Genomic DNA, 22,980 nt, shown 5'->3' with positions numbered 1-22,980 from the left:
TTTTTGTCATTTATATCAATGATTTGGACGTGAATGTAGAAGGATCACAATTCCTTGCAGGTAGAGTCACAGGTAGACAGGATAGTGAAGGCGGCGTTGGGTACACTTGCCTTTATTTGTCAGTGCATTGAGTTGGGATGTCATGTTGCATTTCTACAGGACATTGGTTGGGCCACTTTTGGATTATTGCGTTCAATTCTGGTCTCCGTGCCATAGGAAAAAGGTTGGTAAATTTGAAAGGACACAGAAAAGATTTACAAGGATGTTGCCTGGATTGGAGGGTTTCAGTTAAACAGACAGGCTGGATAGGCTGGAGCTATTTTCACTGGATGGTCAGCGGCTCAGGGATGACCTTAGAAGGGTTTATAAAAATCATTAGGGCATGGATTGGGTGAATGACCAAGGTCTTCTTCCAAGGGTAGGGGAGTCCAAAACTAGAGGGGCATAGGTTTAAGTTGAGAGGGGAAAGATATAAAAGGGACCTAATGGGGCAACTTTATCCAAGCAGAGGGTGGTGCATGTACAGAATGAGTGGCCAGAGGAAGTGGTAGGGGCTGGTACAATTACAATGTTTAAAAGGCATCTGGATGGATACATGAAAAGGAAGGATTCAGAGGGATGTGGACCAAATGCTGGCAAATGGGACTAGATTAATGAAGGGCATCTGGTCGGCATGGACGAGTTGCGACGAAGATGTGTTTCTGTGCTGTATAACTCTATGGATCTATGACTCTATTTAACCCTTGAAGCCGAGATATCATTGATGTAAATATGTTCTGTGCTCCCTGCTGGGTTAGTACCACCTCAAAGGTGTCTAACCAGGATTTGAATATCTTGCAGTGTTTACAGCCACGCTAATACCTGAAATCTTTTTCCCACAAACAGAGCTAACGATTTTCTTTTCCAGTCAAAGGCCGATGATTTTCAAGTACTAGCGAAACGAGAGACTACCAGATCTTGACGCTTACTCAGAGTATCCAGTCTGCAGATTTTTCCCATTTCATACGCCTGTAAAAGGTGATTGCAAAAACATCCATCGCAATCAGAAGAGACAATGATTTTTCCTGGCTTGAGTTTGCTGTGCGCAGATCCTCCCTTCCGATCCCTGTCAAGCAGGCTACGCATGCGCCCTGCTACAAATTGACGCCACGAAAGGTGACGGCCACACATGCGTCCCTCGGATCATTGCCCTCAATAAACATGGCGACAGTAACCTGGAACTCTCCGCTCCGTCGCCGTTTTCCAGTTTGCTGCCCACCTCGTATCAAGTGTTTCCATTCTTTCCTGGCACTATACGCCAAGTGTTTATGAAAGTGGGATTCCACGCTGACTCCATCTCACCCATTCTACTGTTTGCACCAGTTCCGGCAGCGACCCAGAATACAGCCACAACGGCAGTGCGCCTGCGCCAATGAGCCTAAGCTGAAGAAATGTTACGTCGTTGGAATCTAGCCTCCAAGTCCCACCCACACACCTCTTATTGGTTGGGAGCTGCCGTCACTCACCCAAGCCGATTGTGAGCTGGTCCATGCGCAATGCTTTTCCTCTGCTCCGCTGCTCATCAGAAATGCATCAGCTCCTCTGGCATGGTTCACAGTCAGCAAGAACATTGGAGAATACTGCAAACGTACTATCAATTCAGAGACTGGGGTCAAGTCGGATCTGTTCCTGACTGAAGGTGAAACGGCACGTTTAAGTTTCCAGCCTAACGAATATAGTCGGAGGATTTAAAATGTTTGTGCGAAATTCTTGATGCTGCCAATGTGAGGCAACGACACCAACTTGCACTCCTGTAGAATCTTTCACGTAGTAAAAGTCCAAAGCTAGAATCCCTACACTGGATGTGATGAAGTTCAAAGTTAGAATCCAAACAATGTGGAAGGAGGCCATTAGTCCCACTGAGTCTGCGTTGGCTGTCCCAAAGGCTGCACGGTGGCTCAGTAAGCTAGCAACATTTTTCCTATAGTGGGGAGACTAGAATGAACACAGTTTTCCTAACCAGTGTTGGGATGCCGCAACATGACATCCCAACTCCTATACTCAATGCACTGACCAATAAAGGCAAGTGTACGAAATGCCTTCTTCACCATTCTGTCTACCTGTGACGCCACTTTTAAGGAACTATGGCAACACTCCCCAGGACCCTACCACGAAGTGGAAAAATCATGCCTTGATTTACCTTGCCAAAATGCAATAACTCCCATTTATCTAAATTAAACTCCATCTGCCATTCCTCCACCCTCATGAGCAAGGTCCCATTGTACTCTGAGATAATCTTCTTCACTGTCCACAACACCACCAATTTTGGTGTCATCTGCAAACTTACTAACCATTCCTCCTGTATTCACATCCAGATCAATTATATAAATTTCCTCCCTGATGGCATTGTGGGGCAACCCACAGCAGGTAGACTGCAGTGGTTGAAGAAGGCAACTTAGCACCACCTTCTCAAGAGCAACTAGGGACGGGTGACAATGCCAGCCAGCCAGCAAGCAAGCAATGCCCACGTCCAACGAAAATGAATGAATAGAGTAAAATACAAATGACAAAAAGCAGGAGACCCTTGCAGCACAACTGATTGTCACAGGCCTCCAGTCCAAAAGCAACCCTCCATTCTTTTAAACGAAAGGTGTAAACAGAGAAAACCAAGACCTCCCATCATTGCCCATGTCAGACAGCAACCCTCCACCACCATCCCGTGTCTTGTCCCTTGAAGCCAATTTTATATCCAAATGGCTAGCTCCCCCTGGATTCCATGTGATCTAATCTTGCTAACCAGTCTACTGGGCAGAACTTTGTCGAATGTCTTGCTGAAGTCCATATAGACAACATCCACTGCTCTGCCTTCATCAATCTTCTTTGTAGCTTCTTCAAAAAACTCAATTAAGTTAGTGAGCCACGATTTCCCATGCACAAAGCCATGGTGACTCCCAAATCAGTCCTTGCCATTCCAAATACATGTAAATTCTGTCCCTCAGAATCCCTTGTAACTTGTCAAGTTTCCCTGAACTCCATGTCCTTTAACCTTCTCAATCAGTCTTCCATGTGGGACCTTGTCAAGAGCTTTGCTAAAATCCACAAAGTGAACTTCCCTCATCCACACATTTGATCGCATTTTCAAAAATTTCTAACAAATTGGTTAAACGTGACCACCCTCTGACAGAGCCATGCTGCCTATCCCAAATTAACTCATGCCTTTCCAAGTGGGTATTTATTCACTCCTTCAGAATTTTCTCCAAAAGATTCCCTACCACTAACATGAGACTCACTGGTCTGTAATTCCCTGGTTCATCTCTACCACCCTTAATGAAAAGTGGAACCACATTAGCTGTGCTCCAGTTCTCTGGTACTTAACCCATAGCCAGACAGGAATTGAAAATGTGTGTCAGAGCCCCTGCAATTTCCTGCCTCACCTTCCACAGCAGCCTGGGATACAATTCATATAGACCAACCCCAACAGAGCCTCCATTACCTCCCCATTTCCTATGTCAAACCATGCAAGTTCCTCACAGTCCTCTCTCCTGAATTCCACACCTACATTCTCCTTTTACAGAGTGAAGACCAAACAGAAGGATTAATTTAACACCTTCCAATTTTTTTGTTTACTATTATTCATTCACAGGATGAGGACATCACTGGCTAGGTGGCATTAATTGCCCAGAAGGCAGTTAAGGGTCAACCACATTGCTGAGAGTCTGGAGTCAGACCAGACCAGGTAAGACTGGCAGTTTCCTTCCCTAGAGGACATTAGTGAACCAGATAGGGTTTTCCCTGACAATTGGCGATGGTTTCATGGTCATCAGTAGACTCTTAACTTCAGATTTTTATTGAATTCACATTCCACCATCTGCCATGGCAGGAATCCAACCTGGGTCCCCAGAACATTACCTAGTTCCCTGGATTAACAGTCCAGTGATAACACCACGAGGCCATCATCTTCCAGTATCCTGCAGCTTGACACACAGGTTGCCCACTTGGACCCTAATGTGTCCTACTCTTTCCCTGTTTAACCTCTTCCCTTGAATGTATTTATAAAATGTCTTAGGATTCTCCCTAATACCAGTCCTTTCTCATGCCCCCTCTTTGCTCTTCCAACTGCTTTCTTAAGTTCCGTCCTGCACTTCCTGTATTCCTCTAGGGCTGCAGCTAAATTGCTCCTTTGGACTTGCTACCCTCTGTTCTTCCTCATCCAGTCCCGAATTGTCCTAGACATCCAGGGTTCTCTGAACTTATTGCTCCTACATTTCCCTCTGAAGAGTGTTGAACCTGTACTCTCCCCAGCACCTTTTTGAATGACCCCACTGCTCCACTATAGACTTAACTGCAAGGAGCAGTTCCCAATCAACTGTGGCCAGATCCTGCTTTATTTTAATAAAATCTGCCTTCCCTCAATCCAAAGCCATCTTTTATCTTGTCTAGAACAAATTTGAGCTGCACCGTGTTGTGGTCACTATCACTAAAATGTTTCCCTGCTGCCACATTGAACACTTGTCTGGCTTCTTTCCCCAGAACCAGATCCAGCACTGTGCCTTCCCTTCTTAGGTCTTCCACATATTGATACAAAAAGCTCCCCTGGATACATTTTAAGAAATTTACTCCCTCTAAACCTTTAACACTATGACTATCCCAATTTATCTAGGGAACGTTGAAAACCCTAAGTATAATTACCTGATTATTACTCGTACACACTTCTGAGAATTGTCAACGCATTTGCTCCTCCATTTCCTGCTGACTCTTTGGGGCCTATAATACACTACCAGTAAAGTAATCTGATGGAGGTAACCAGCTGAGGATGGTTGGGCCTTGGACCTTACCCTGTGGACCTCTTGCAGTGGTGTTCTAGAGCTGAGATAATTGGCCTGCAGAAATCACAATCATCAGTTTGTGTGCTCCAACCAGAGGAGTGTTTTCTCCCTGATTCTCATGGACTTCAATTTTGCACTTTGATGTCACACTCAGTCAAATGTTACTGTAACAACAAAGGGTGGAACCAAGACAGGAGAATCCTATATGTCAAGAGACGGAAATACGAGAATTAAACTAAAAAGAAGTCCCTAGAGAAGTACAAAAAGTAAAGGGGGAACTTAAAGGAGGAAATTAGGAAAGCAAAATGTTCATGTGAAAGCACTGGTGGCAGAAAACCCAAAGTTTTTTTTTCTAAAACACAAAAAAGCAAAGGAAAGAGTATGGCCATTTGGGCAGCATAGAGGTATGGAAGATGTGGGCACAGTCCTCAATGAATACTTTGCATCAGTCTTCTCAATGGAAAAGGATTACAAAATTCTAGAATATATTAACATAAGGAGAAAGATACTTGTGGATTTAACAGCATCAAAAGTGGATTCATCAGCAGCCCTGGATGAGACATATCCAGGCTATTGAGGGAGGGAGAAAGGGAAGGGAATAACAGGGGCCCTAGGAGTAATTTTTAAAGCATTCTGGACACAGGTGAGGTGCTTAAGAACTAGAAAACCAATACTGTCCCATTATTTAAAAAAAAAAAATGCCTGGACCAGGAAATTACAAGCGAGTCAATCTAACATCAGTGGTGGACAAGTTAGAAAGTTATTGCAAAGAATTCTGGGGTATAAATATATCTGCACTTGAAGAAACATGGATCAAACAGAGATTGTCAGCATTGGTTTGTGAAGGTAAGGTGATATTTGACAAATTTGATTGGTTTTTTTAGGTAAACAGGAGTTTTGATGCAGATAATGCATTTGATGAGGTCTGCCTGGACTTCAGTAAAGCTTTTGATAAGGTACCTCATGGCAGACTAGTCAAGAAAGTAACAGACAACAAGATCCAAGGCACTTTGGACCCAAAGTTTACCAAGAAGCAGCAAGCAGAGGGTGCTGCTCAAGGAAAATTTGATTCCAGTAGGGTTCCACAGGTCTCAGGCAGGAGTCATTGCTGTTTATGGTGTATATCAATGATTTGGACGTAAACATAGGAGTACATTCAAGAAGTTAATGGATAGCACAAAAATTAGAGCAATAGTAAATAGTGTGAATAACTGTAAACTGGAGGAGGATATCAACAGACCAGTCAGTTAGGGAAAACAAAGATAAATGGAATTCAAACTGTAAATGCAAAATAATGCACTTGGGGAGGGCACACAAGACAAGGGATTGCACTAGGAATGGGAGTACACTGGTAAGTACTGAAGGTCAGAGGGACATTGGTGTACATATCAGTATCTTCCTGAAGTCGATAAGCTGTCTAAGAAGGCATATTGGAGTAGATTTGTAGCTCTGGTTGTGGGTGTTGAGGTTGGCTGGCTCGCCGAGCTGGTTTCTTGTATCGCAGATGTTTCGTTACCATGCTGGGTAACATCCTCAGTGCAGCCTCCAATGAAGCGTCGGTGTGTTTTCCCGCCTGGTTTTTAAAACTCTGGAGTCCATTGCGATGGATTGCCTCACTTCTGGGTTTCCTACAAAGTGGAATGTATATGGGGTCGAGTTCAATGTATTTATTGATAGCATGCTTCGTGGAGTGCCAGGCTTCCAGGAATTCTCGTGCGTTTCTCGGCAGGGGATCTTGTAGATGACATTGGTCCTGTGCATGACGAGGAGTGGGTGAGCAGTTGTTGTAGGGTTGACATGGGCTTGTGTGCCACTCTGATGCCCAGCGGTCGTAGGAGTCTTGTGGTGAGTTCCGATGTGTTCCTGATGTAGGGTAGTGTGATGACTGTGTTGGGGCATGTAGTACACAAAACGAAGCTGCGTGAGAACACTGTTTAAAAGGGCAACAACACACTGCAGCAACACGGAACTACGCCAAGAGGAAAAAGAATACCTCTTCCAGGTTTTCAGGGATGATGGATATCCAAAAAACTGGGTCAGAAGATGCCTACACCATCAACATCACGAAGATACTACACATCCCGACACACTCATCACACTAACCTACATCAGGAACACATCGGAACTCACCACAAGACTCCTACGACCGCTGGGCATCAGAGTGGCACACAAGCCCACATCAACCCTACGACAAGTGCTCACCCAAACGAAAGACCCACACCCCGCCACGGACAGGACCAACGTCATCTAAAAGATACCCTGCAGAGACTGTGAGAAACACTACATCGGACAAACAGGTAGGAAACTAACAAGAAGAGTACATGAACACCAACTGGCTACAAAAAGACACGACCAATACTCACTCATCTCAATCCACATGGACAAGGAGAACCACCATTTCGACTGAGACAACACCAAAATCCTGGGACAAGCTAGGTAGAGAAAGGCACGAGAATTCCTAGAAGCCTGGCACTCCACGAAGCATGCTATTAATAAATACATTGAACTCGACCCCATATACATTCCACTACGAAGGAAAACCGGAAGTGAGGCAATCCAGCTCAATGGACTCCAGAGTTTAAAAACCAGGTGGGAAAACACACCAATGCTTCATCGGAGGCTGCACTGATGATGTTACCCAGCATGGTAACGAAACGTCCGCAATACAAGAAACCAGCTCGGCGAGCCAACCACCCTCAAGAAGGCATATTGTTACAACACAGGGATAGCATGCCAAACCAAATCAGGCTCCCAACTGCTGTATTCACAACACAGTGATATTAAAATATTCAATGACCCTCAAAATTGCTCAATTATTCCTCACCAAACTTTACAAATAACAGATCTTCAACATGGAGTTTACAACTTAACTAAAGTCTAACAATTTAGTGTTAAGAATTAACTTTAGCAGACACAAGGCAAACTAATTAGATCTACAATATAAACTCAATCTTCTTTGATCACAAACCCACGATTCTCACACCAACAGACACACAATTAAGGGATAATTTTTTTTTTCAAAAGTCAATGTGCCAGATTCAACAATAAATACCAGGCCTTCATGAAATCTTTGGATAATGGGGTGTGTTACAAGCACATAGGACTGTGCATCTTGCTTGAATTCTGAAGTCACTAGCCTATACAAAAAGCTTGTGCAGACCTCTGGAGACTTTTAACATGTTTCTTATAGATTCAGGTTCTTTTGTTAGAACTTTCATCAAGTCAAAAACTGGAGAGTAACTCGTCAGAGCAACTACAAAAACAGCTTCCCAGTCTGGCAGCTTCTAAAGCAAAACTGCCTTCTGCCCAAAAGCCTTGTCAGAGTGAGTTCACTTTTTGCATTTGCTTTCTTTCTGCCTGGATTAACCAATTCAACATTGAACCAGCTGCCATTTACTTGGCATAGCAACATCTTGGTGCTGAATTGTCTACAATGTCCTTAAACTAGTAATTAACCTACATTATCTTTCAAGGCCAGTTCCCAGAAGCAGACAACAGTCTATTTTTAAAAACAAGCTACTATTCAAAGTTCAGTTCTCAACTGCAACTCTCAACTCCAAATAAAAATAAAAGTGATGTCCCTAACAATTTGGGATACTTGTCTTTATTAGCCAATGCGTAGAAGAGAAGTGTAGACATCTTAAGCTGGAACTATATAAAATACTGATTAAACCTCAACTAAAGTGCTGCATGCAATTCTGGGCACAACATTATAGGAAGGATATGATTTCACTAGAGAGGTACCGAAAGAGATTTACCAGGATGCTAACTTGGCTAGGGAGTCCAAGCTGCAAGGAAAGATGGTTTAGGTGGGATTGTTTTCTTTGGAGCAGGAATGGCTTACAGGGGACATAATAGAGATTTATAGAGTTGGGTAGATAGGAAGGCATTTTTTTCCCTATATGTAGAGGGATTAATAGCCAGGGGCATAGATTTCAGGTCATAGCAGAAGATTAAGGGGAGAATAAGAGAGAACTATTTTTCATCCAGAGCTTGGCAGGAGTCTGAACCTCAGTGAAAGGGTGGTTGTCTCGCAACATGGAAGCAGTATTTAGATATTCACTTGTGTTGCCATAACATACAGGGCTGTGGATCAAAAGCTGGAAAATGGAATTAGTACATCAGATCAATGTAGAAACTATCAGCAAAACGGCCCCCTTCTGAGCTGTAAACATCTAAGTCTACAATATCTCAGCCTTGGATGCACTAGTGCCCCGTTCAAGTTCGATGAACCTTCAGCTCTTGTACTCTACTCCCTACTTAATACAGCATAGGATGTGGTCTGTTTTCCTTATAGCTCTCTCAACCTATCCTGCTACCTTTAATGCTTCAAGCACATATACATCCAGATCACTCTGCTCCTGCACTATCCTTGAGATGTACCATTTATGTTACATTGCAATTCCACGTTCTTCCTCCCAAAAGAGTCACTTCACACTTTCCCATACTGAATTTCATCTGCCATCTATCTGCCCACTCCACCAACTCTGTACCCTTTCAAGTTCCACTCAAATTGACCTCACTCATTATGGAGACCTGCGCACAAAGTCTAGATCATTTTTCTATATCAGGAAAAGCAAAAGGTCCAAATACTGACGCCTGAGGAGCTCCACTGCAAACCTTCCATCAGCCTGAAGAACAATGATTAACTATTACTCCTGCCACTACACACCCCCTGTTGTTAGTCACTAACAGTCCCCATTAACAACTATTCACCCTCCCAGCCTGATCATTAGCAACTCCTTTGTCTGTCCAACTGTCTTTCTCTCTCTTTGGGCTCTATCCTATCATTTACACCCTACGCCACCTACCTCCCTATTTTCTGCATACAAACTGACGTTTCCCCAGCCACCATCAGTTCTGAGGAAGGGTCACTGGACCCAAAACATTAACTCTGTTTTCTCCTCCACAGATGCTGCCAGACCTGCTGAGCTTTTCCAGCAACTTTGTTTTTGTTAACCATTACTCTGTTACCTGTCACTCAGTAAATTCTGTCTCACTGTTGCTTTTGTCCCTTCTTTCCACAAGCTCTAACTTTGTTCACATTCCCTGTGTGACATTGTGTCAAATGCCTTTTGGAAATCCATGTCCATCACATCAAAAGAATTACCCTCGTTGACCCTCTCTTACCTTAAAGATTCTAGCAAGTTAGCTAGTCATCATTTTCCCTTAAATTAACACTAACTTTCCTTAATTAACCAGCGTTTGTACACTGAACTATTCATTTGTCTCAGAATATCGTTTCCAGAACTTCCAAACCACCAAAGTTAAACTGATCGACTTGCAGTTGCTGAGCTTATAATACCACATTAAGTACAAAGACATATGTCATGATCCCAGCTGATGTTATTACTGGACAACTCAGATTGGAATATGGTTTGATATCATTTTTGTGTTATTTTCATTCAACAAGTTGCTACTTCACTGAGATACAAGCATGCAGTGCTGCAGATTTGGTTTGAATAATAAAACAAAAGTTTATTATGCAAAAGAAGTGAAGGTAAAAGAGAACAAACCAAACTTTTTACATTTAGCACAATTTGAAAACACAAAGTACAATTCCATCTATTCCAACACCACCTCTTTACAGAGTTCAAAAGTTCTCTTCTCTATCACAACTGGAGGTTTGACTTAACCAGTTCTTTCAGTTCTCAGTCTTGAGAGTTTGATGGCCTCTTTCTTGATTATTCACACAACTGAAGTTAACCTTTCACAGCATCATATAACCCCTTCAAGAGTTCAAACAAAACACTTCTAGTCTGGACTTTCAAATGAAAATCTATTTTTTAACTATTCACAACTAACTCCTTACACAGGAGAAACTATATCTAACTTCAAACAGAATTTTTGAAAATTGAAACCAAAAGTCTCCTGCTCTATAGGTTTTTCTCCTAAGCAAAAGAATTAATTCCTGCTGCTGCTAAACCAGAAGGCAGTTCATGCTTTTTCAATGCTTACTCTGATTGCAGAATTTTCACAATGCCAACAAATACCCATTATCATTCCAGGAACCCCCAATTCTCGTACTGGTTTAAGGAAAAATCACAGCTCTAGAAAATCTGACTAGTCATTTAATTCTCTCATACATGCAGACCAAAACACACCTGTGATTAATATAATTTATTTTGCATTTTGAACTAATGCATACATATAAAACATACACTTTTGCACATAACATTTTCAATTCTCCAGTCCTCTGGACCACCCCCGAGTGTAAGGAAGACAAAAATTATGGCCACTGCCTCCATCATTACCACCGTCACTTCCCTCCATATCCTTGGATGCAATTTAATCATCTGGCCACAACACATGAAACGAAAAGCAACCTATCCAATACACCATAGCATCAATTCTAAACCCTTCTGGTGCCCGAATTAACCAGGAAATCCAATCACTGTAGTCACTTGTGAACTCTCTGGTGTTTCAGCAGGGTGGATGACTGACTGAATCCCTTCCTACACTTGGAGCAGATGAACGGTTTCTCCCCAGTGTGAATTCGCTGGTGTTTAGTAAGATCAGAGGATCGCCTGAACCCAGTCCCACAATCAGAGCATCTGAACGGTCTCTCATCAGTGTGAACACGTTGATGGGACATCAGTTCCTTGGAACATTTAAAGCTCTTTCCGCATTCTGGACATTTGAAAGGTTTGTCTCCAGTGTGAATTCGTTGGTGTACCGTGAGGTCAGAAGATTGCCTGAACCCAGTCCCACAGTGAGAGCACCTGAATGGTCTCTCATCGGTATGAATACGTTGATGGGACATCAGTTCCCAAGAACTTCGAGAACACTTCCCACAGTCAGGACATTTAAAAGGTCTCTCATCAGTGTGAACTCGCTGGTGTCTCAACAGGTTGTATGACTGAGTGAATCGCTTCCCACAATAGGAGCAGGTAAATGGTCCCTCTCCATCGTGAACTCGGCGGTGTCTCAGCAGAGTGGATGACTGAATGAATCCCTTCCCACACATAGAGCAGGTGAATGGCCTTTCCCCAGTGTGAACTCTCTGGTGTACAGTGAGTTGAGATGATCGTTTGAACCCAGTCCCACAGTCAGAGCACCTGAATGGTCTCTCATCCGTGTGAACACGCTGATGGGACATCAGTTCCCCGGAACTTTTATAGCACTTCCCACAGTCTTGGCATTTGAAAGGTCTCTCCCCAGTGTGAACACGCCGATGTATCAGCAGGTGGGATGGCTCAGTAAATCCCTTCCCACACTCTGAGCAGGAAAATGGTCTCTCCACAGTGTGAACTCTCTGGTGAGAGAGCAGGTGGGATAACTGAGAGAATCCCTTACCACATTCGGAACAGATAAATGGTCTCTCTCCAGTGTGAATGCGCTGATGAGTTTCCACTTTTGATGGGGAACTGAATGCCTTCCCACAGACCCCACATTTCCACGGTTTCTCCTCAATACAACTGCAATTGTGTCTTGACAGGCCAGATGATCGGCTGAAACCTCGTCCACATAGAGAACACGTGTACAGTTTCTCTCCACTTTCAATGGTGCTTTTACTTTCCATGTTCAAAATCCAAGGATGTTCAGCTCATCATAAATTGGGGAACATCAGATGCTTGTTTTCAGTTTCCCAACTGCAAATACTTCCCATCTAATACCTTGCGAAACTGATTTAAAATAGAAAAATGGGAGTGAGAGAGAACCCACAAAATCACAAAGTCAGGTTGTGTGGTAGCTGAATGAATCCGGAAATTTGAGAGGCTGGTATGAGGAAACAGAAAAACTACGACCATGAAAGTTGCTGTATTCTCATAAAAACCTAACCGGTTCAGGGAATGTTCTTCAGGGAAGAGAATCTGTCACCCAGTCTCGACTACATATGACTCTGACCTCAATGAGAGAGAAAAGAAGGAGGGGAGTGTATGGAAGAAATAGGCAGCTGAAAGAGAGGGATTTTATGCTTGACTAGTACTTTGTCAGAATCTCCAAGACCCTTAACATCCACCACATTGAAGGACGAGTGAAGCAGCAGTCTGTGAAAATCATCACGTTCAAGTTTCCTCCAAAACGCACACTGTCCTGCCTTGTCTCAAACCCTGTACTGAATGATCATAAGCTGGCTCTACTTAAATACTGCGAAGACTGAATCCACGGACTTCAGGCCCTGCTACAAACCCAACTCCCTCAACCACTGACTCCATCCCTGGCAACTGTCTTGAGGCTGATCCAGACTGTTCACCAATGTTCCCTCTACTTTTTAAAATTGAAATTAAAGTTCCTTCACACTGCCCCATCAAATGTTCACAGGACAGGTACAACGTAGTGTTAGATATGGAATAAAGCACCCTCTATTCTTTTAAACTGAAATTTATGCTCCCTCTAATCTTTTAACCTGACAGTAAAGCTCCCTTGTCAATGTCTCCATCAAACACCCCCAGGACAGGGATAGCATGGGATTAGAAACAGAGTAAATCTCCCTCTACCTCTCAAAACCAAATGTAAAGCTGCTTGAGCAGCCCCTCATGGGACACAGTAACAAAATACAAACTAACACACATAGAAATTTGAGGAAATGGAAACTTACTAAATTAAATAACATTTTCTGTGGTGATGATAGAGTGCCCATTGTTCTCTCTAAAGGCTTCTATCATGCCAGTGAGTACTGCACACTCGCTCGCCAGGGACACCCAAGGGGGAACATAACTGCCTAATGTTCCCGCTAACCTGAGAAGTTGTGCATGTATGCAGCCACTCCAATGTTCTGTGCGCAGCAATCAGTGTCAACACGCCTGATCACAGCAATGACTTCTGATTCCTCAGAAGCCCACACCGCTGGTTAGAAAAGTGAAGGGCACACGGGTGTTCACAACCACAGGGAGACATTTCACTCCAAGATGAGCTTCCACCCACATATCTCCATCATCATTAGAGCCACCTATTTCCATCACCCACACCATTCTTGTATCACAGAATAGAATCCGTGCTGTGGGGAAGCAGATCATTCAGCCTATCAAGTCCCCATCAACCCTCCGAAGAGCATCCCACCCAGACCCTGAAACCACCACCCCCCCCAACCCTATCCCTGTCACTTCCATGGCTAATGGACACTACAGGCAATTCAGTATGGCCAATCCACTTAAAATGCACATATCTGGACTGTGGGAGGAAACCATACTGGGAGAATGTGCAGTCACCCTAGGGTGAAATCAAACCCAGGTCCCTGGCACTGTGAGCCACCTTGCCGCCCAAATTCTCAGCTCATCTTCTGCTGAAACTCTCATCCATTCCTTTGTTACCTCGAGACTTAATTATCCTAACAAAGTCCCACCAGCCTCCCACATTCAACCTCACTGTAACGCATCCAAAACTCTGCTACCCGTACCAAGTCATGTTCACACATCACCTCTGTGCTCACTAACTGATATATTTGTTGAGTGAAGAAGCACCAAGTTATTGAAATTCTTATTCTAAAATGTTTCTTTGGCTCTTTTTTCTCTTGGTAGTCTCCTTCAGCCTCACAACCCCGAGTTATCTACTCTGCCTGAATTCCAACCCCCTTAGCCTCCTGATTTTAACTGTTTTACCTCTAATACTGTCCTTTCAGTTTACAAGGCCATAAGTTTTTGAATCTGCTCCCTAAACCTCTCCGATTTTCAACCACTCTTTCTTTCTTTCTTTCTTTAAGATTCTCCTTAGAAATTTCCCTTCGATCCAGTTTTTCACTTGTCCTAATATGAGGTCTGGTGTCAGATGTTGATTTATGACATTCCTCTGAAATATCTCAGATCATTCTATTGAATTACAAGTTGGAAATAATACCAACTGTTGTTTATTTGGACATCTATCACTGTTCCTTCATTACCATTTGTTGAATAACCTGTAATTCCTTACCTAACAGCATTGTGGGAGCACCTTCACTATGCAAACTGCAGTGGTTCAAGAAAGTCAGACATGTTCTCCATTGGCAACTGGGGATTACCAATTTTATTGACATCTGCAGAAAGAGACAGAGTTAATGCTTCAGGATATTCAGAATGAATTACAGGGAATAAACATGGTGCAGAATTTGATGGTTAAGATAAGCAGAAGAGAAAAGAACTAAAGTGCAGAAAAAGTAATTCCTGACTGAAAGATACTATGGAAAGATAAAGCTTTTATGTTAGTAGCATATGGTCACGGAATGGGCCGTGATGGAAATCTCATTGATACACAGTTGGCTAAAGTAGCGAGAAATATTAAACAGCCAAGTATTATTAACAACAGGGAAAGGACGGAAGTGAAACAGAGAAATGTAACAAAATCGATTCAGCACCTGTGTAAAGGAGACCTGTTGGCCCTCGAGTAACAGAACCACTCACAGGTAAGACAGCACAGTGCTAGAAACTCAAAACTGTCGATGAATGGTCAAAAATGCTCAACTCTGGAATATATTGCTGGAAACTGCAGCTGGAAAGATATCAGAAGAAATGACCAGGAAGATGGTGATGTCACCTTGCAATTGTCAGGAACATCACACACAGGAACAAAGAGCATCTGGGTCTGTGCAAACCAGAGACTAACACATATTGTGAAGGACAGGAGGATCCCTGAGAGAGGGCAGACTGGTTCAGCAATGAGATTTTAATTGCGAGCTAAGGTGGGAGATTTCACAGAGTACAGGTTTATGATTAGTTTAGATAAGGTAGATAAAGATGATGACTGGGAAGCCCAGGTTCAAGTCTCATCTACACCAGAGGTGTTGAATAACATCTCCAAACAGGTTGGTTAGAGGGCCAAAAAAGGTAAAGATGATGTCCACATTAGTTGATAAGAAATAGATATTTGGATACAGATTGAAGATTTTAGACAAGGTCCTGGGATGCTGCTCCTCAAATCCCTGAAGGTGGCACAGAAGGTTAAGAGGATACTTAAGGAGGCATATGGGACACTTACCTTTATCAGTCGAGGCATAGAGTAAAAGAGCAGCAAGATTATGTTGGAGCTATACAGGACTTTGATTATGACACAGATGAATTACTGTGTGCAGTTCTGATCTCCACACTATAGGAAGCAGGTGATTGCAATGGAAGATGCAGAGGTGTTTCATCAGGATATTGCCTGGGCTGGAGCTTTTTAGCTTTGAAGAGAGGCTGAATAAGCTCTGGTTGTTTTCTTTCGAGCAAAGAAGACTTAAGGGAGACTTGATAAAGATGCTTCAGATTATAAGGGGTGTGGGCAGGGTGATTAGAAAATAGCTGTTCCCCTTAGTTGAAGGGGCATAATTTTAAAATGAAAGGCAGGGAGGTTTAAGAGAGGATTTGAGTATTTTCATTTTCACCCAGAGAGTGGTCGGGGTCTGGAACGCCCTGCCTGTGAGGGTAACCTCACCAATGTTTAAAAAGTACTTGGATGAGCACTTTTAATGTTATTACATTCAATGCTATGAGCCTAGTACTGGAAAAAGACTAGTGTAGATTTAGAGTGGCTTTGGTTGTACAGACTTGACAGGCCTCTTCTATACTGTATGATACTATGATTCTGTGATCTACAGGAGAATATGATGAAGAAATTAAATGTAAGAGTGGTAACATCAGGGAGCTCAATACTTACATTCAAAAGCCAATATTATCCAGGTTCTGAAGACTCAAGTGATAGTGCTACAATTTCATGTGAGGTTTGTTTGGAGTACATGACTGCATATCCTCTTTAAATATCTGTTAAAAAGTTTAGAACAGTCAGTGTCAGGGCACGTTAGAAATTCAAACAGACAAATGATTCCCTTTGAGTTTTCTGTGCATATATCCACCCTTCCAAGCCACAGTAAAAGAAGTTTCCAAAATATATCATTGTCAATACAGGATAGAAAAGAGTCATATCCAGCTCTAAACATTAACACTAGTTTTCTCTCTCCATTGAGGCTGCCCAACCGATGGTGTTTCTCCAGCACCTTCTGTGTTATTTTAAAAATTCACATTATTCTGCACCCCCGTACCAGGATAACCGTGCATGCTCCCTGATTCACATTGCCCCTTATTGTATTGGCAGTCCCTCGATTCGAGGATGATGTCTACTTTCTGCACTTGATCTTCATATAACTGAACAGAACCGCATGGGGCAGGACATTCTGCAAGGTAGTGTGATGCAGACAGCAGGATTTTCTTCCCTTTTCAATAAGACACTGGGTGTGAAATAATACAACCTTCTGGACAAGTTGTTTCCACTGTGAGCAACGAGCAACATACTCTTCCGTGTCATTCCAAACATTGCCCTAAACACAGATGGCGGTCGCACATCGCACACTACACTCTGCCCATAGTAAAGATGGCGTCTGCTGCCGGGCCTGCTATTAAGAGGAAGCCTTTATTTGAGTAGTGGTCCCGTTTGGTTCAAACGGGGGAACAGGACGTTTTTATTCGGGATTTGCGATGTTTACAAGATATTCGCAGAGCCTCTCCCTGCACCCGCCGGATCTATCGCTCCCTCCACATTCCCTCAACCTTACCATTTGCAGATCCGAAACGAAACCAAACAATCGTCGCCATATCCCATTCTGCTCCGTTTTCCTTCGGTATTACGCCTGCGCACTGCTCTTGTGTTCTGTGCATAGATGAAATTCTCCACCGCGCGGAATCCTGGGTTAATGAACCGCCATGGTTCAGTTTCTTCCCCCCGCTGAATTTCTTACTGTTGTACTTTGAGTGTCTTTTGTATCACCAACATGCCATACAGTAGAAGAATGGAAATTTAAACCTTGGAATGGTGTCTTCTCCAAGGTTTGATGAGCTACTGCTTCCAGCTTTGTTATTCCCCTACAACCCACCTTCCTGCTTCAGATACAAATAACATAATGTTAGAACTGCAGTATCATTTTAAATGTCAAAATCATTCCCAATGCAGAGTAGAGAATTTCAATAATAAAGTGGTAAAATGACGAATCTTTTAGAACCTTACGAACAAGAAACTTTGCATCTCTCAGTACCTTCACAGTACAAAGCAATGGATATTTAATTTTAATTTAAACTAATCCCGATTTTCAATCATATTTTTACTGACACTACTTTACACGGTCTTCAAACAAATTATTATTTAAAGATGTGTTAACATTCAATGTTAATATGTAATTCTGAAGATTCTCAAACGTGCAAGGGCCTCAGATTCCTGAAAATGCACATACACAGCAGGCCCAGGGAAGACGTGGAGCAGATCTGGACTTTACTTGTTGAGAACGAAGTTGGACAGGTGGAATGGAGTGTTTTGTACTCACCCAAGGATTCCCGGCATGGTGCTTGATGCATGACCCTCAAGCACGTCTGCCCTATTACCCACAATTCTCCCCTTGCCCCATTCCTCCCTCCCAGAACTATGATAGGGTTTCCTTCGTCCTCATTTTCTACACTATCATGCTTCTTTTTCAAAGTCTTGGCGATCTGCAGCACAGGAAAAAGACCCTTAAGACCCATCATGTCTGTGCCTTTCAAAGCAACCACCAAACTATTCAAAACCCATTTTCCAGCACTGGGTCGACAGCCTCAGCATCGCAGTTGCACATTTAATACTTCTTATAAATTATGAATTTTTCAGCATCGACCACCCTTACAGGTAGTGAATTCCTGTTTCTCAACACCCTCTGGATGAAAAAGTTACTCCTTACATATTCTCCAATCATTCTGTCCTGTCCTTAAATAAATACTCCTGGTCATTGATCCCTCCATCAAGGGGAAAAGTTTTTCCTGTCTACCCTATCTGTGCCCCTCATAATTTAATACAGCTCAATTGTGTCCCCTTCCTTGCTCGAATGTAAACAATGACAGTCTGTCCAATCTCCCTTCATAACTGAAACTCTCCAGCCCAAGCAACATCCTAATAAATCTCTGCTACACCCTCTCCAGTGGTATTAAATCCTTCCTATATTGTGGATTCCAAAACTGCAAATAATACTCCAGCTGTGGTCTAACCAATGGTTTATATTGTTCCACCAGTACCTCTAAATCTTAAACTCTATGCCACGATTAATAAAGGCAAATATACCATTTCCTTCATAACCACTTTAGCCACCTGGTGGGATTATACCTTAAGGGACCATTGTACATGAACACCAAGGTCCCACTGATTCTCAGTGATTCCCAGGGTTCTATCATGCATCATGTATTTCCTCGCCTTGTTTGTCCTGTCCAAGTGCATCACCTCGCATTTATTCATACTGATTTCCATTTGCCACTGATCACCCCATCCTACAAGCCTGTTTGTATCCTCTTGTAGTCCAAGGCTATCCTCCTCACTATTTGTCAACCCATCAATACTTGTATCATCCACATGCAGAACATTAACAAAAAACTTGTTGAAGTCCAAGTAGACTGTATCAAATGCATTGTGTTCATCTACACACCTGATCACCTTTTTGAAAAACTCAATCATGTTGGTCAGATATGACTTTCCTTTAACAAAATCGTATTGACTGTTCTTAATTAATCCCTGCCTCTCCAAATGCAGTTAAATCTCTCAGAATTGCTTGCAACAGTTTTCTTCACTGAGATTAGACTGACTAACATGTAGCTTCCTGGTTTATCCCTTCCTTCCTTCTTGCATAATGTTATCTCATTGGCTTTCCTTCAGTCCTCCAACACCTCTCCTGTGGTCAGAGTGGAATTGACAATTAGTGAAAGTGCCCCTGCTATTCTGTCCCTTGCCTCACTCAACCTGGGATACATTTCATCCAGCCCATCAGATTTATTTCAATTAAGACTGCCAGACTACTCGGAACGTCAAAAAAAAACCAAAAGAACTACGGATGCTGAAAATCTGAACCAAAAACAGTAATTGCTGGAAAATCTCAGCAGGCCTGGCAGCACCAGTGGACCCGAAATGTTAACTCAGATTTCTCTCTACAGATGATGCCAGACCTGCTGAGATTTTCCAGTAATTTATATTTTTGTACAACGAACACCAACTCTGTTTATGCTAATTTATTTAATTCTATTATGGACCTTCTCCCTGATTCCTACACAAAAACGTTCCTCTGACGAGGGAACACCAAGCCAAAGTATTGATTTAGAACCCTACCTACTTCCTCTGGATACACGCACAAGTTACCATTGTAGTCCTTAATGGTTCCTATTTTTCCCCTCATTATTCTTCACCCCCATTGTGACTGTAAAACAATTTAGGATTTTCCTTTATTTTACCTGCCAGTAATACTTTCATATCCCCTTTAATACCTCCTAATCTTCCTTTTAAGCTCCCTCTTGCACGTTCTACATTCCTTGAGGGTCTCTGCTGTTTTGAGCTTTTTTTAAAACAAACTCCCTTCTGCCTAAGCTGACATAAAGGCTGTTGCTCTGCTATTTCTAGCATGATGCTAAGATCAAATATAAATTTTCGTATCTGCTATAAGCCTCCATTTATTGGAAAAATATTGGACCTCATATATATACCCATACAGATCAAAACCGGAAATGGTAGTACTCACCATAACGGACCAGGCAGTATAAATTCCAAGCGGAGCAGAATAACATCGCTTCTTTGTAGGCTCCACTGATGATGTCATCTAGCATGGTGACGAAATGTCTGAAAAAAAAACACAAGCCAGCTCAGCGACCAAGTCAACAACCATATTTCTCAACCACGGATCCTTGTACCTCTTTTGTATCATTTTAAGATGCCAAAATCATTCTGTTCAACAAATGTTCCCATACTGTCGCAAGAGGTAAAAGATTTGTGCTTTTATATCCTCCTTCCTCACTGTGCAAGTCCGCAGATATTTCTTCCATGTAATTTAGTCTATTATATTTGCAGTCACAGTGCAGTCCCCTGTATGCTGGTGAGATGAAATAGATATTGGTAACTACTTTGCAAAGAACGTTGACTGACATGCCAGCTTCTGCTTTTGTTTCCAACAACCTGCTGTGCATTTCCAGAATTTTGTTTTTATTTCAAATTTCCTTTACCTACCATTTTATATTTCAGCAAATGTCATGCAGGAAGATACAAAAAAAGGCGTCTACCACAGTGTATCTTTTGACACTGTGAGTTATATTTACAGTTATTGGAGGTAAGGATGGAGCAGATGAGAAGGAAAGCCCTTCAAAAAGAGTTAACTTGAGTAAGAGATATCACAGACTCTACCTGTCATATGTTGAACAAAAGACTAGTTTAAATGAATTAATAACTAAGCTTCAGCCTATTAATAGTAGAATAAACAAACCCCAATGAACATGAATCAGTTTGGATTTCATTAACAGCTAAATCCAACACGGCAGTCAGTGATGAACTCCCTAATCTTTAAATTGGTGGGATGATGGAGTGAATGACAGAAGGACAAAGGCGATAGACTTCATACATCTTTAATTTTACCAGAAAGTTGTCAGAATATCCCAAATCAGCAAATACATCATTTAGAAATAGCTGATATATGGAAAACCCATCACCAGCAATACTATGCACTAGCAAGTTTGCCAGCAACTATAACAGTTGTATGTTGCTGTTAATGAAATCGATGTCTGGATCAGGATGAGATTTATTTCTGCTGATGTTAAAAATCCCTATACCTGTGGTAGAATTCAATATTTTCCCAGCCAGGCTGTGAGGCAATTTTGAAAAAATAAACTGAAGAGCCATTTATTTGCACGTGTTGCAATATATTTTCTGTATTCACTGCTCATGATTCAATCTGATCTGCATTGGCGACTGAAAATATGATTGAGCAATCGATTGGTGAAACAACCTCCATTCAGTTTGTAAGATGTTTTCTGTTCGGAATCAGGTTGCCACAAGAGTGAGTTTAGAATGGGAGGCTAGTTTTGCTTGACCAGCACACACACAATGGACTAAATGGCCTCTTTCTGTGCTGTAACTTTTCTATGGTTTATCTATTTCTGCCTTTAAAAACAAAAGCAAATGATTCAGCCTTCAACACCTTCTGGGAAGAAAGTTTCCAAGCCTCACCATTCTCAGAGAAAATCGACTCCATTTTCACCTCAAATGGACGAGCCTGTATATTGATATATGTTCCTCCTTCTAGTGTCTCCCAAAAGGGAAAACATCTTTTCAGCATCCAACCTGATACAAGTTTATTTTAAAGTGAAGAGATCGGAATTTCAAGCGACAAGGGAAGTCTCAGAATGCAAGACAGAGGAGTCAACTTATCAGTGCCATAGCCACAGGGTCTTCCACCAAACGTCTTTGAAGACGTGTGAAAGATGTTTCCACTTATGGATAGATGAGAATTAATCACTAATAAATATAATGTTCATTTCACAAGCAACTTCTCTAACCAAATTTTAGAACAGAAAATTCTGTCAATGCGCGGCATTGTTTATAGCATTTGTTGATTTCAGAAATGGTGTATTTTTTCAGGTTTGGGCATTGACAGTGAATTTCTGTAATTCTCCACAATCGCTGGCAGATCTGTTAAATGCTCCTACAGTTTTTTTTTTAAATTTAAGATTTACTGCATCCACTTCACTTTAACTAGAGAATACCGAGAATGTGGGAGCTATTACGAGAGAGAGTTTAGCATCCCAAACTAACCTGGAAACACGTGTGATGGTTCATTATCCGAAAGTGGCAAGGATTTACCCAGCCATTGTATTTGGTGACACAGCATTGCAGTCACATGGAGAGAGACCATTCAAATACTTTAAGCATTTAGTCGTTTCCCCAGCTGCAAAACGTCAAAGTGTTTGAAAGTGGCCCTTCCCGGACCACGAAATCCAAGGTCAAGTCCGACCTACTCCAGAGATGTGTAATAACACCTCTGAACAGGTTGATTGGGAATAATAGGTTAACGAAGAAAAAATTCAAAGCTTCTGAGACACTATCAGTACTTTTTTTACCGGAAAGTTAAAGCTTTGATGCTGAGCATATAGATAAAAATGATTTAGGAAATAGGACTGGGGTAGGCCATTCAATCTGATAATCTAACTCAGTTCCCTGTCCTCGCTTTCTTCCCTGCCCTCCAACCCCAACCACATCCCTGCTCCGCCGATACATTTCGGTCCTTTACCCCCTAAGAAGTACATATAACCCCTTCTTGAAAAAAATCAATGCGGCCGCTTTCTATGGCAGAGAATTCCACAAGCTCACCATTCTCTGGGTGAAGAAATATCGCATCTCAGACTCAATTGGCCCCATCCTAATCTTTCCACTGTAACCCCCTGGTTCTGAACTCAGATAACAACGTGTAGAGCTGGATGAAGACAGCAGGCCAGGTGGCGCGAGACCATTCAAATGCTTTAAGCAT

General features: G+C 42.3%; 1 protein-coding gene across 1 annotated transcript in view; it reads right to left on the bottom strand.

Moving 5' to 3' along the window:
• LOC109931406 (zinc finger protein 91-like) overlaps positions 1-22,980 on the bottom strand; it is a 53,377-nt gene that overhangs the window by 9,801 nt on the left and 20,596 nt on the right. Inside the window, exons 6-7 of the mRNA XM_048619396.1 lie at positions 13,488-13,595; positions 11,210-12,350 (exon numbers count right to left, since the gene is read on the bottom strand). Coding sequence (XP_048475353.1) covers positions 11,210-12,350; positions 13,488-13,595 — 1,249 coding nt within the window. The remainder of the gene's footprint in view (positions 1-11,209; positions 12,351-13,487; positions 13,596-22,980) is intronic.

The sequence above is a fragment of the Rhincodon typus genome, chromosome 42, assembly GCF_021869965.1.
Source record: "Rhincodon typus isolate 14 chromosome 42, sRhiTyp1.1, whole genome shotgun sequence".
In the NCBI taxonomy this organism is placed as follows: domain Eukaryota; kingdom Metazoa; phylum Chordata; class Chondrichthyes; order Orectolobiformes; family Rhincodontidae; genus Rhincodon; species Rhincodon typus.
Note: the sequence above shows the minus strand (reverse complement) of the source record. Positions and strands in the feature narration are given on the sequence as shown.